This window comes from Carlito syrichta, unplaced genomic scaffold, assembly GCF_000164805.1.
Source record: "Carlito syrichta isolate Samal-C Ts95f unplaced genomic scaffold, Tarsius_syrichta-2.0.1 Scaffold70959, whole genome shotgun sequence".
NCBI lineage: Eukaryota > Metazoa > Chordata > Mammalia > Primates > Tarsiidae > Carlito > Carlito syrichta.
Genome location: NW_007015055.1, coordinates 8390 through 20973, shown reverse-complemented (window position 1 = coordinate 20973; position 12584 = coordinate 8390). Strand labels below are relative to the sequence as shown.

General features: G+C 48.6%; 1 protein-coding gene across 1 annotated transcript in view; it reads right to left on the bottom strand.

Moving 5' to 3' along the window:
* Positions 1-1999: 1999 nt before the first annotated feature.
* ATG14 (autophagy related 14) overlaps positions 2000-12584 on the bottom strand; it is a 17523-nt gene continuing 6938 nt past the window's right edge. The window contains 4 exon segments of the mRNA XM_008052512.2: positions 2000-2306; positions 9475-9560; positions 9638-9728; positions 11013-11130. Coding sequence (XP_008050703.2) covers positions 2000-2306; positions 9475-9560; positions 9638-9728; positions 11013-11130 — 602 coding nt within the window.

Genomic DNA, 12584 nt, shown 5'->3' with positions numbered 1-12584 from the left:
TCCAGTGCAAAATAATGAAACCACAAATATTTCAGCAGTGTAAGCCAGTATGTTGGTGTTCGAAACCACAGAAGGGTTGATCACTTAACCCCACGTAAAGTGCCTTTAAGTGATGTGAACAACATGCAGCCTGCTGGTCCCGAAGCTTCCCATACCCTTTTGAGTTTTGTTGGGTTCCTCACAACAGGAGCTGTGACTGCTGTCTTCCACTCCTTGGCTTCCTCTCATCCATGGCGTCCCAAGGGCTCGCCTGGTAGACCATGACTACGGTGTATTTCAGGTGAAGCCCGTCACTAGTCCAAGCCCTGCCTCTGCTTCCCGACTCCTGGGACTCAGTGCTTCCTTCTGCGGGTCTGAAACAGACACCTCTCATCTCATGAGACCTTACGTTTACCTGGTGTCTGTTCAAGTTTACCGTATCCACTCTCTGAACTCCACAACTGGGTGGTGCAATGCAGGCCTAGCTTCATGAAACCGAGCCCTTCAAACAGGAGCCCACAGGAGAACAGCCCACTTCCTAAGTGGAAAACCCAGAGCCAGGGGGTTTGGGACTCCTAGAGAGGAAAAAACTCCCTTCTTCTATGACTCTACCCCAAATGATACCAAACACCAAGTATCCTGGCTGCAAAGGCCATAGCACCTCGGAAGTGGAGGCAACACACCAACTATAATCACAACAAGAAAAGATGCCAGTGTGGCACACCTTGGGACATTCTGAGGCACTACCATGTGACTCGCATTAAGAGGGCATGGGAACAGTGCCTGCTGGGCATTTTTCAGAGGATTCCTTTTTGTAGTTGTTACATAGGATTTTTTTGGCAGTTATTAAAAAAACAAAAAACCAAAAAAACCACCTGCATATTTGTACATAATGCCTCTCTCATTATAGTTTTCTTGTAAGTCTGTCCCTAAAAGAAAGACAAGACGCATGAGCTAAAATCGACCTCTGGGTGAGGAAAACCTCTTTCCACCTGAGCGTCCCCGAGCAAGAAAAGAGTCGTCCCAGCTGCAAGGATCGTGTCCTTCGAGCAACAAAGACCTCCAGGAAACAAGCAAGCAAGATGGCTTTCCCTGGAAACACCTGCTGACTAAATCCCTTAGAAAGAAACTGGGCACAGCCGGAAAGACCAAGGCCGCGTCACTAAGTGGCTTTTCACCTGTGTCTGGGCAAGCAGCTTACACAAGGGAATGGCACTGATGACTTATTTTTGCTCAGAAAGTAAGTTCAACTCAAAGATGCACAGAGCGTGGAAGGTCGGAATTCAGTCACTAGGTAAGAATGAGCTTCATTTCCCCTGGAATACAAGAACATAGACACTCCTGTGGCTAGAATTTCTTCCGTTTACAGACGTGGGTCCTAAAGAAAAAAGACCTCGGTTTTCTTTGGCGTGTGGGGAAAGAAACAGCAACGTCTGACAGACTCAACAGAGCAGCATGGATGGAATACACCTTCAGTCACCCCTCCCCAACCATTCCCAAGTCCTCAACCTCAAGACCAAAGATGGCCCATCCAGTGAAAAAGCAACCCTGGTTCTCTGCACAAAAAAAGTGATGGCAGAAAACACTCATATGAAAGCACTTCTCTCACGTCCTCTTCCCAGGAATCACCTCTTGTGGCTCACTCGACCTTGAGGCTGAAACATGTCAAGAGAAGCCGGGTGTTGCATGGACCAGCATGCTGACCTGTGTCTGCGGCCCCTGGCCCGGGACCAGGGGTAGCCCAGTGGACTTGCCTCACAGGACTGGCCACACGTCAAGTCCTTCCAGCAATACCAGTTTGGGCAGAAGGACATCTGACCCCTCTGTTCCACTAATTACCGTAAGCATGTGGGTCACACCACAGGCCACTGGGCAAGTACAAGGGTCTGCCTCCCTGCTTAAAAAACCAAAAGCAATGATTTCACCGCTTTGTCCCAGGCACTATCTTAACTAAGCAGATGCGGTTGAAAGAGTGTAGTGGGAGAACTTCCTTGAACCTGGCAGGTTTGGTCCATGCCCGTTAGCGGTGTCCAGTGTAAGCCTTGAACCAGGAGGTCACCGAGGCGGCTGCGGATGAGATCATGCCACCGGCGCTGCTACTGGCGATGGGCGGGGATGCCTGGGCGCTCTGACTCTGGGAGCCATCCACAGGCTGTGAGGGGATGTCGCAGAAGCGAGGGCTCGGCAGGTTCTCCCAGTCTGTGCCCAGGTCGGTCTCCTCATCACTGACGCGCTCGTCCCCACTCTCATCCGACTCACCAGCGACTCCGGGGTCCACGAACTCCATGGACTCCTCAAGGTCAGCTCGCACTTCGAAGGGGCCCGACCTGTGTGCAGACAGTGGAGACCTTTAGGACAACCACCATTCCCAGCTGTGTGCCACATTCCCGGGGGCCCTTGATCTGATGGGATGCGGGGAGGCCGACCTACATCAGCAGCGAGTGTGTGGCCTCCATCTGACCTGCACTCGCCGCTGATCTCTAAGTGAGTTTTTCTCATCCAGAGAATAACCTCCACACAAGTAGTGGAGAGAATCTTGACACCACACTTCTCCTCAGGTGTACCTCCAGAGTTTGTGAAAAGCCTGGGCAGGAAAAAAACTCAGTCACTGAGAGGGTCCATATGGGCCAAAGTAGGATTTCCTGGTTTAAACACAGCCTCAGCCAGGGTGGTGGTTCCTGCCTGTAATCTCAGCACTTTGGAAAGCCAAGGCAGGAGGATCACTGGAGCCCAGGAGTTCAAGACCAGCCTAGAAAACATAGCAAGACTTCATCAATACAAAAATAAAAATAAAAAATAGCTGGGCCTGATGGTGCATACCAGTAGTCCCAGCTACTTGGGAGGCTAAGCTGGAAGGATCACCTGAGCCCAAGAGGTTAAGGCTGCAGTGAGCCATGATTGTGCCACTGCACTCCAGACTGGGTAACAGAGTGAGACCTTGACTCAAAATGAATAAATCATATATACAGCCTTCCAATGAGACAATTCTGACAAAAACAGTCACATGACACACACTCTGGCATAGTATTTAGGTTAACAAGTAATAAACAGTATACAAAGAAAACTATACAGATGTCCCCTGCCTTATGGAAGCCCCGAATTAAACTTTTTCATTTTTGAGTCAGAATCACACTCTGTTGCCCAGGCTAGAGTGCAGGGACATGCTCCAGTCACCACAGCCTTGACCTGCTGGGTTCAGGTGATCCTTCTGGCTCACCCTTCCAAGTATCTGGTACTACAGGTACATGTCACCATGTCTGGCTACTTTTTTGATTTATTGTAAAGACAAGGTCTTGCCAAGTTGCCCAGGTTGGTCTTGAATCCCTGGTCTCAGGCAATCCTCTCACTTTGGCCTCTCAAAGTGCTGGGACGACAGGCATGAGCCACCGTGCTCTGCTAAACTCTTAAGCCTCAAAAAAGAACAATGGGGCCGGGTTCGGTGGCTCAGCCTATAATTGCAGTGCTTTGGGAGGCCGAGGTGAGTGGATTATCTGAACCTGCAGGTTTGAGACCCGCCTGGGCAACTTGGTGAGATCTCATCTCCATAATAAATCAAAAATTAGCTGGGTGCAGTAGCGCGTGCCTGTAGTTCCAGCTATTTGGAAGGCTGAGGCGGAAGGATCGCCAGAGCCCAGCGGGTCGAGGCTGCAGTGGAGTGGCCACTGTACTCCAGTCTGGGCGATGGAGTGAGACTCCAACTCAAAAAAAAAAAAAAGACCAATGATGTGGTTACAAGCATTTACCTTTGCGCAAAGCTTCCCTGGACTGCCATCAACAGCAGGCTCCTATGCGTGTTAAAAATATCACATCTAGGGGCTCACTGGCTGCACACAGTGAGTGGGACATGACTAGAATCTATTTCTCTGAATTGCTGTGTATTTCTGCACTGCAGTCCAGGAGGAGACTCCCTATTGCCCAAAGGTCCCTAATGACACCCTCGGCCAAGGGCGGCCAAGTCCTTCAGCGCCACCCTGGGGAACGGGGCAGCCAACCTCAGAGGCCATCCTGCTCCTCCCCTGTCCTGCCCCACTTTCAAACACTCCTCAGCTCTGCTTCAGGGGGGCCAGGCTGCAGTTCCTTGGGGGGTGAGGGCGGCAGCCCAGTCCACTGCCCTCCAGGGAACTGGCCTGCCTCCGGCTCTCAAGTGGGCTGAGATGCCCCATCTCCCTGCTGTTGTTCCCAGGATAAGCACACGGGGCCTCGGCTCACGCAAGGGTTTCACTGATAACGACTTTGGTGAAAACAACAGGTCAACGAAAAGAAGAGAAACGTGGAGTCTCCCAGACGGGCACAGCTCGCTGTGCCCAGACAGTCTGCACCTCAAGCTCACCTTTCCCTTCAGCAGGTGGCTCTTGCTCCCCCCAGACAGGCGAGGGGGCATCTGGGGGCAGCTAGCTTCCCAGCTGGAGGGAGCAATGATGCTAACACTGCCCTTCCAGGCTGTCCTGAGGGCTTGATAAGCACTAATCAAACTGAAGATGGACCACAGGGTTCCCCCTTGTTCTCCAGGGAGCAGTGTAACCCATTTCCAAAGAGCCCCTCAGACCAGGGGCTCCCATGTTTACCAGGCCCCGCCCTGCCTGGAGGTCACTATTCTGCAAGGACTGAAGGGAGTGGGGGGGCAGGGTGGGGACTTTCCTCCCTTCAAATATTCCTACCTCCCCTTGAAACTCTCTCTGCCACACAAATGGGTCTCAGGCATGAGCCAATCGGTCTCCAAACGCCAGCCAGCTGGGACTCCAGCCCTCCTCCCTCTTGCTCCAGGTCTGGGGTCCGCGGAAGGACCTGGTGTCACGAGATGAGCGCCCTGACAGTGGGCCCCTGCTCAGGCTCTCCTGACACCACAGCTCCTCCCATACCTCCCGTCCTGCACAGCTGCCCTTCTCCCCAGGGGGGCTGCCTACTAGTATGTTCGCTGTCAAAGCACCGCTGGGCTCCTGACTCAACCTCCTGTGCGGTGGTGACTGCTGTCCAGTTGCGTGGTCCAAGATGCCTCACGACGACGGCCGGCTACAGTCATTCTCCACTCCTACATCTCACCAGCCTCCCTCCCACTTTCTGCCCGAGCTACTTCCTCCTAGCTCTGGAAGCTCAGCCTGTTTTCCCATGCTTTTACTTTTTCTTGAGTCAGGGTCTCACAGAAGCACCATCACAGCTCACTGTGGCCTCGACCTCCTGGGCTCAGGCGATCCTCCCACCTCAGTCTCTTAAGTAGCTGAGACTACAGGTGCATATTGCCACGTCCAGCTTAGTTTTAAATTTTATTTTATATTGACGAGGTCTTGCTGTGCTGCCCAGGCTGGTCTCCAACTCCTGGGCTCAAGCAATCCTCCTGCCCTGGCCTCTCTTCCCCTCTGATGCTGCCTTATCTACTCTCGGGATCCTTCTAGATCCTGAGACAAGAGAGAGACAGGCAAGAGAGACACAGGGAGGAACTGACACTTCCTCCAGGCAGAGGGCTTCCAGCTGAACTGGTTCTCTGCTTAGAATCCCAAAGTGCTCAGTTAAGTACTAACCATGAAAAATGAACAGACAGATGATTCCTAGAGCAACTAGTGTGACACAACTCGGGTTCCTGTGAGCAACCCACACTTCTGAGAAGTCACAGAGCAGGAAGGGAGACCCCTGTAGAAGCCCCTGGGATGTTTCTCCCCTCAACGCCTGGCTCCTGTCACTCCTGTCGCTTCTTCACTGGAGATAAACCACCTGCCTCACATGCCCGAGCCGGAGACAGCACACAGCAACAGCTGGCGAAGGAATCAACTCATCTTCACTTTAATGTCTTCAAGGAATGAAGATCATAAAATTGTTTCTCTAATTTTTCATTTAGCTGAAAAATGGATTATCTTTTTATTCAAGACCCTGAAGCCATAACACTCATGCATGACATTGCAGGGAGTCAGTGTATCAATTAAGGCAACAGGATGATTTTCCTGGCTTCATAAAAGTCACTTCTATAACGCATCTTATTTCTTTCTTTCTTTCTTTTTTTAAAGTCAGAGTCTCACTCTGTGGTCCAGGCTGTAGTGAAGTGGCACGTTCATGGCTAATGCAGCCTTGACCCACTGGGCTCAGGCCTCAGCCTTCCAAGTAGCTGGAACCACAGGGGCATGCCACCACGTCTGGCTACTTTTTGATTTTTGTTGTAGAGACAAGGTCTTGCCAAGTTGCCCAGGCTGGTCTCCAACTCCTGGGATCAGGCAGTTGTCTTGCCTTTGTCTCCCAAAGTGCTGGGATGAAGTGTGAGTCACTGTACCTGGCTTCCATCTTTATTTCAAATGTGTGTTTGTGCATTTAAGGGCACTTACAGAATGTAAAAATGACACCAGGGCAAAATAGTAATAGTAGCTAATAGGTGAATGTGAGAAAAGGCATGTGAGTATTTGTAAATTTTTCTTTTTTGAAATTTTTCATACGCTTACTTTTTTTGTTAAGTGTATCCTGGCCAGGCTCAGTGGCTCAGCCTGTCATCCCAGCACTTTGGGAGGCCAAGGCGAGTGGATTGCCTGAGCCCGCAGGTTCGAGACACACCTGGGCAACTTGGTGAGACCTCATCTCTACAACAGATCAAAAAAATAAGCCAGGCATGGTAGCGCCTGCCTGTAGTTCCGGCTACTTGGAAGGCTGAGGTGGAAGGATCACTTGAGCCCAGCAGGTCGAGGCTGCGGTGGCCGGGAGCCTGCCACTGCCCTCCAGCCTGGGCCACAGAGTGAGACTCCAACTAAAAAAAAAAGTGTATCCTGGACTCAGGATGGAGTCCTCAGTGCTGCTGATCTGAATGGAAACAGGAAGTCCTACCCAGGCTCCCATGAACTGCCTTCTCTAAGCTTTGGTCCTGATTGAGGTAGGTGTGGATTAAAGGACTTTGGAAGCTCTATGTCCCAAACTCTGGCCATAAACTTAGATGTGACCACTGGCCTGGTTGTGTATGCACTTCTGCAATGCAGGAACACTGGACTCGAGAATGAGCCCACAGAAACCTTCAGACCCTTCAAATTGCCCTCCAAAGACATTTGCCTCCAGTGTGAGAGGTGCCTTTGCCCTAAACAGCCACCAGTGCTGGCAGTCACCAGTTCTCTCCATTTGTCAAAATGATGGTGAAAACAGAAACTTGTTTTAAATCGTGTTTCTTTTTTCTTTTTAAAAATTATCATTATTTTGAGAGAGAAGGTCTAACTCTGTTGCCCAAGCTAGAGTGCAGTGGCATGACTGTAGTGCACTGTAGCCTCAAACTCTGGACTCAGGCGATCCTCCCACCCTGGTTTCTGAGTAGCTGGGACTACAGATGCACACCACCATGGTTAGCTAATTTTTAAAAAAAAATCTGTAGAGACAGGGTCTCACTATGTTGCCCAGTGTGGAGTTTGGTGGCTATTCACAGGCACAATCACTGCATACTACAGCCTTGAACTCCTGGGCTGAAGTGATTCTCCTGCCTCAGCCTCCTCAGTAGCTGGGACTACAGGCACACGTCACCGTGCCTGGCTGCATGTCTTTATTCCTGATTAAGGATGGAGGTTTTAAAAAATTTGAATACTGATTACTTACAACTCTGAGAAATGCCTGTCTGTATCTTTATCTATTTTTCTTTTTCTTTTCTTTTATTTACTTATTTTTTTACTTTTAATTTTTTTATTTTAAAGATGTGGGGTTTAATTCAGGGTTTGTCTATTTTTCTAACAGGCTGTTGGTCTTTCCTTTATTGTACTGAAAGATTTCTTTAAGTAGCCTAGATTTACTCTGCGGTCTGCCATAGAGGTTGTCAAACCTACCTGTTGTTTGTCTTTTAACTTTGCTTATAGTGTCTTTTGCCAGAAACCTTGAGAATTTTTACAGTCAAATGTGTGACTCCTTCCCTCAGTGTTTGTGGGTTTTGTGGCTTGCCTGGGAATTCCCTCCCTGCTCTCTCATTATACAATGCGGACCTTTCTCTTAGTTACTTTATAGTTGTCTTTTTTAAAAAATAAGGGCTTCAGTATCACCTGGAACTTATTTGTGCATATGGAATGTGGTCTGGATCCAACTTCCTCCCCACATAAATGCCCACCAAGCCAAGCACTTGGGAGCCATCAACTGAGGCAGCCTGATGGCCCCGGCCACAGGTCACCTCCCCAGGGCGAGCCTCTTCCTCTAGGCTCCTCCTGTCTACATGCTGCCCATGCCCTGTTTGAACGACCTTCACGCTATCTTGAAAGGGGCCAAGCCCATTCCCCACTGGAGACTATGCTTCCAGCTGAACCTTCACATCAGCTGTCAAGCTCCAGGAAATAGGAGTGGCTTCGCTTTTGGGTCTTCACTACCTCAGGGCTTTTCTCATTCACTCTCCCAACTAGAGTAGTGCTTAGCAGGCCTTCAAAAGTACCCGAGGAATATAAACTAAGTTCTGTAATCTTTAGATAGGTTATAGATTACGTAAATATCTATGTAAGTAACATGGCATTAAGTTTAACTTTTCTTAAAGGCTTAGGATAGATATCCTCTACTAATTATGTCTTAACTTGCCAGTCGTTTATTTTAATTAATGGGAGCTGCATTTTATTTAGTTCTCTCTGTCATCTGTCACGTTGATCTCATGTTTCTTCTTCTTTAATCTGCTAATATGATGAGGTAGTATCCACTAGTGAAGAGCATGAGCATTTACTACTCTGGAGTCAGCTGGACCTGTTTTGGGACTATGGCTCTGTGATCGTTGCTATGAGCTACCTGGCCACACACTAAGCTTTGGCATCTCCCTCTGTATTACAGGAATAACTCGAGGCACGTAAAGTGGCTGGCCCAGGGTCCATGGGTACAGAGAGGATGGAAGAGAATCCCAAAGAACCTTCCCGTCATGTACTTTTCCTTGAGGTCCCTTTCTCTGAGTAAAGTAGCCATGTGGAAATACAGAAATGTTTGGACAGACTGCTAAAAGCAAGGAAAAAGGGAACATACCAGAGCAGGGGGCCTCGACATTCACGCTTTCATGGGTTGAGAGATCTGAAAGACCCTACAGATCAGTCCTGGTTGGTCCTTTCTGTTACTGACTTGTTTGTAAGCCAGTGGATTTCAAACAAGTTCATCCCATAAATCTCTAACAAATGGTGACCCAGATTGACTCAGTGAGAAAAAAAGACTGTAAAGAATTTTGACAACAAGCAAGGAGGGAGCAGGAGCAAAAGGAGATGTATAAGAAACAAGGAAGACACCAAGTGGGGCTAAAGAAATGGGGAGTCTTCAGGGAGGGCGCAAAAGGCCCTGCTTCAGGAACATGTGGGTTCTTCTACTGCACTGGAGGTGTTAAAAATGTTTGATATTAATTTTCTTTGAGGATTATTACAAAAACATGTAAAGGTTCAAATGTGGTTAGCCACTGTTCCCTTCTGTGTGAGGCTGCACTGTGTCCTTTTTGGAGTTTGGGGTTTGGAAACAGGCACTATACACCGCCAAAACACACAACTCTACCTCCAAGTAGTCACAAAACAACACTTAGAGAAAAGCAATAAAGACCCTTCTTACCTGCCCAGGTGTTCGGAGTTTGGACTGACCAGGTACATTAGATTCCTGAGGGTATGCAGTGGTTGTAACTGATCTAAATTTACATGCTAGAAAAAGCAAAGAATTGATTAATATTTTCAACTATGTAACAATTAAAAATCAGTTCACAACACAGTTTTCATACCTGAGAAAAACAAAGGTAAAGAATATTTGCATTCAATTTCTTCACTGCTCGAGTAAATTTCTGCTTGCTTAGATTTTCCCCACAAAATTCACTGTAAAACAAACATACAATTTGTAAAGCGGTTTTTTTTTTTTAAGGAAATTCTGTTAAATGTCTATTTATAGTTAGGTATAAAATGTGCCCTACGTCCTTTGTCTTCTTAGTGAATTGACACTTAAGAGACTTTCTAAGAATAAGATAGTGCCCTCACGGAGAAGTGTTGCTGCATCTTCACAATTTAGAAACGTGTGTATCCGATGGCCAAGTGGTTCCACTTTGGGAAATTTATTCTACACAAATACGGCCACACTAGTGAACTGTACAAGAATATTCCTCCAAGCATCTACAGGGGACTGGCAAGACCTTGCTACTTTTATGAAAAGGAAAACTCTGCAATGTCTGCCCTATGCACAATGAGAGCCAGAGGCTCCAGATGGCCCTGCCAGGCCCACTCCAACTGTGCGCCCGCCTGTCCTTGACACTATCCAGAGCGTGGCACCCACCTCTCTCTTTGCAAGCAGCTTCTTTCCTTGGGGGTCAACAGGGCTCGCTTCCGTCCTCCCTCCTCGGGCTCCCACGTGACCACATGCCTGCCACACAACACAGCAAGCTCGCCCTCCCCACACTTCCTTCGTCTCGCCCTGCTGTAATGGTCTCCATAGTACATATCACCACCTGGCATACTGCTGGCTTCTTTATTTTTTGTGCCCATTAAAAGGTAAGCGCTAAGAAGGCAGGGATTATACGCTTGTCACCAATGTACCTCCTAGTACCTAGAACAGTGTCTGGCACACAGTAGGCACACCATACATACCAGCTCATGAATAAAAACTCAAGCAAGGAGGTGCAAAACATCATAGTCTAGCATACTACCACTATGTCTAAAAGCTGGGGACAGTAACGCTATATTTGTTGGAATGCTAGGTCAACTGGAGAGGGTGGGAAGGTCTTCATGGGAACTGTGTAGATTACACCCCTTTACATTTTTAAAAATTTTAAGCCACGTGAGGTTTTTATTTTTAAAAAGTCAACAACAACAACAAAATGCAGTGGTTACAGTCTACCCAGTTCTGACACACGAGGACCTGTGGCATCCCCTCTGGATAGCCTTTTCTCTTATCTTTCCTGTGGTTTCCTCAGAGACTTCATGTGCAGTTGTGAGATGATGAAACATGGCAGCACAGAAGGCTTTTGACATTAAACTCAAGATTTCAGTCAGATCTTCCCTGTCTTGATGATACCTAAATTCTTATTTGGTTTCATCAGCGTAAATAAGAACACAACAGAAATGTGAGCAATTCACGATAAAGACAACAGCCCCAGCTTGATGACTTGCCTGTTGCACAGCTTTTTGGGAAGATTTACATCCAGGATGTGAGACAGAATGCTGGCCAGCTGGGTGGCATAGCACAGTGCAGCGCTAATCGTGTAGGCAGGGTTGTTATGCTCCATGTCTAAGAGAAGAATGGCAACCAGATACAAAACAACTTTACTTTCGACAAAAATATGAACGAACCAGGATTCTATGGTTTCTAATCTGATCATGGTGCGGCTGACAGTTTCGTCCTTCCTGCTAGAAACTCCATGACCAGACATGAACGGGCCATTGTTTCCACTTTTTTGCCGAGTGGAATGTAACACAAGCAAATGGCCTGAGCAGGCCTGGCACACACGGAAGTGAAGTCTGAATTGCTGGGACCTGATACTGTAACATGAGAACAATGAATGCCCCCCTTGAATGGGACTCCTCAGAGGGGCTTTCTTGACCACCATATGGAAGAGCTGTCCTTCCCTTGCAGTCCCACCCTGCCTCATGACGCTGCTGCTTCCTGCCTCGGCACCCACGCAAGGTACGGCACGCTTGACGGTTTCGCCTCCTGCCCTTCTCCCCAGAGGGTCACCATGACTTGGTCACCTCTGCATCACCAGTATACAGCAATGCGGATGACACAGAGTGTGTGCTCACTGGGTATTTGATGAATGACTAAATGAACAATCCTTTTCCACCAAAGGGAACTGCAGGGTTTTCTGGTTTTGTTTGGTTTTTTTAAGAGATGCGTTTCCCTATGTTGCCCAGGCTAGTCTTTTTTTTTTTTTTTGAGTCGGAGTCTCACTCTGTCGCCCCGACTGGAGCGCAGTGGCCGCTCCCGGCCACCGCAGCCTCGACCTGCTGGGCTCCGGCGATCCTTCCTCCTCAGCCTTCCGAGTAGCCGGAACTACAGGTGCATGCTACCACGCCCGGCTAGTTTTTGATTTATTGTAGAGATGAGGTCTCGCCAAGTTACCCAGGCGGTCTCGAACCACAGGCTCAGGCAATCCACTCACCTCGGCCTCCCAAAGCGCGGGATTACAGGCTGAGCCATCGAGCCTAGCTTCAGGCTAGTCTTGAATGGATTACAGGTGGCAGCCGCTGCCCCTGGCCAACTGCAGGGATGTAAAGGGTTTTTCTATTGGGGTATTTCAAACTCTGTTTAGAACTGCTAAAACAGGCCAGGCACTGTGGCTCACACCTGTAATCCCAGCACTTGGGGAGGCGGAGGCGAAATGATTGCTTGAGCCCACGGGTTGGAGACCAGCCTGGGCAACTTGGTGAGACCTCGTCTCTACAGTAAATAAAAAAATTAGCTGGGCATGGTGGCGCATGCCTGCAGTTCCAGCTAACTGGGAGGCTGAGGTGGAAGAATCCCCTGAGCCCAGCAGGTCGAGACTGCAGTGGCCATGAGCAAGACCCAACACTCCAGCCTGGGCGATAGACTGAGACTCTGACTCAAAAAAAATCAACCAAACAAAAAATATCCTGCTAAAAAAAACATTTTTTTTTTTAATTTTTATTTTTTGAGTTGGAGTGTTACTCTGTCGCCCAGACTGGAGTGCAGTGGCCGCTCCCGGCCACCGCAGCCTCGCCTGC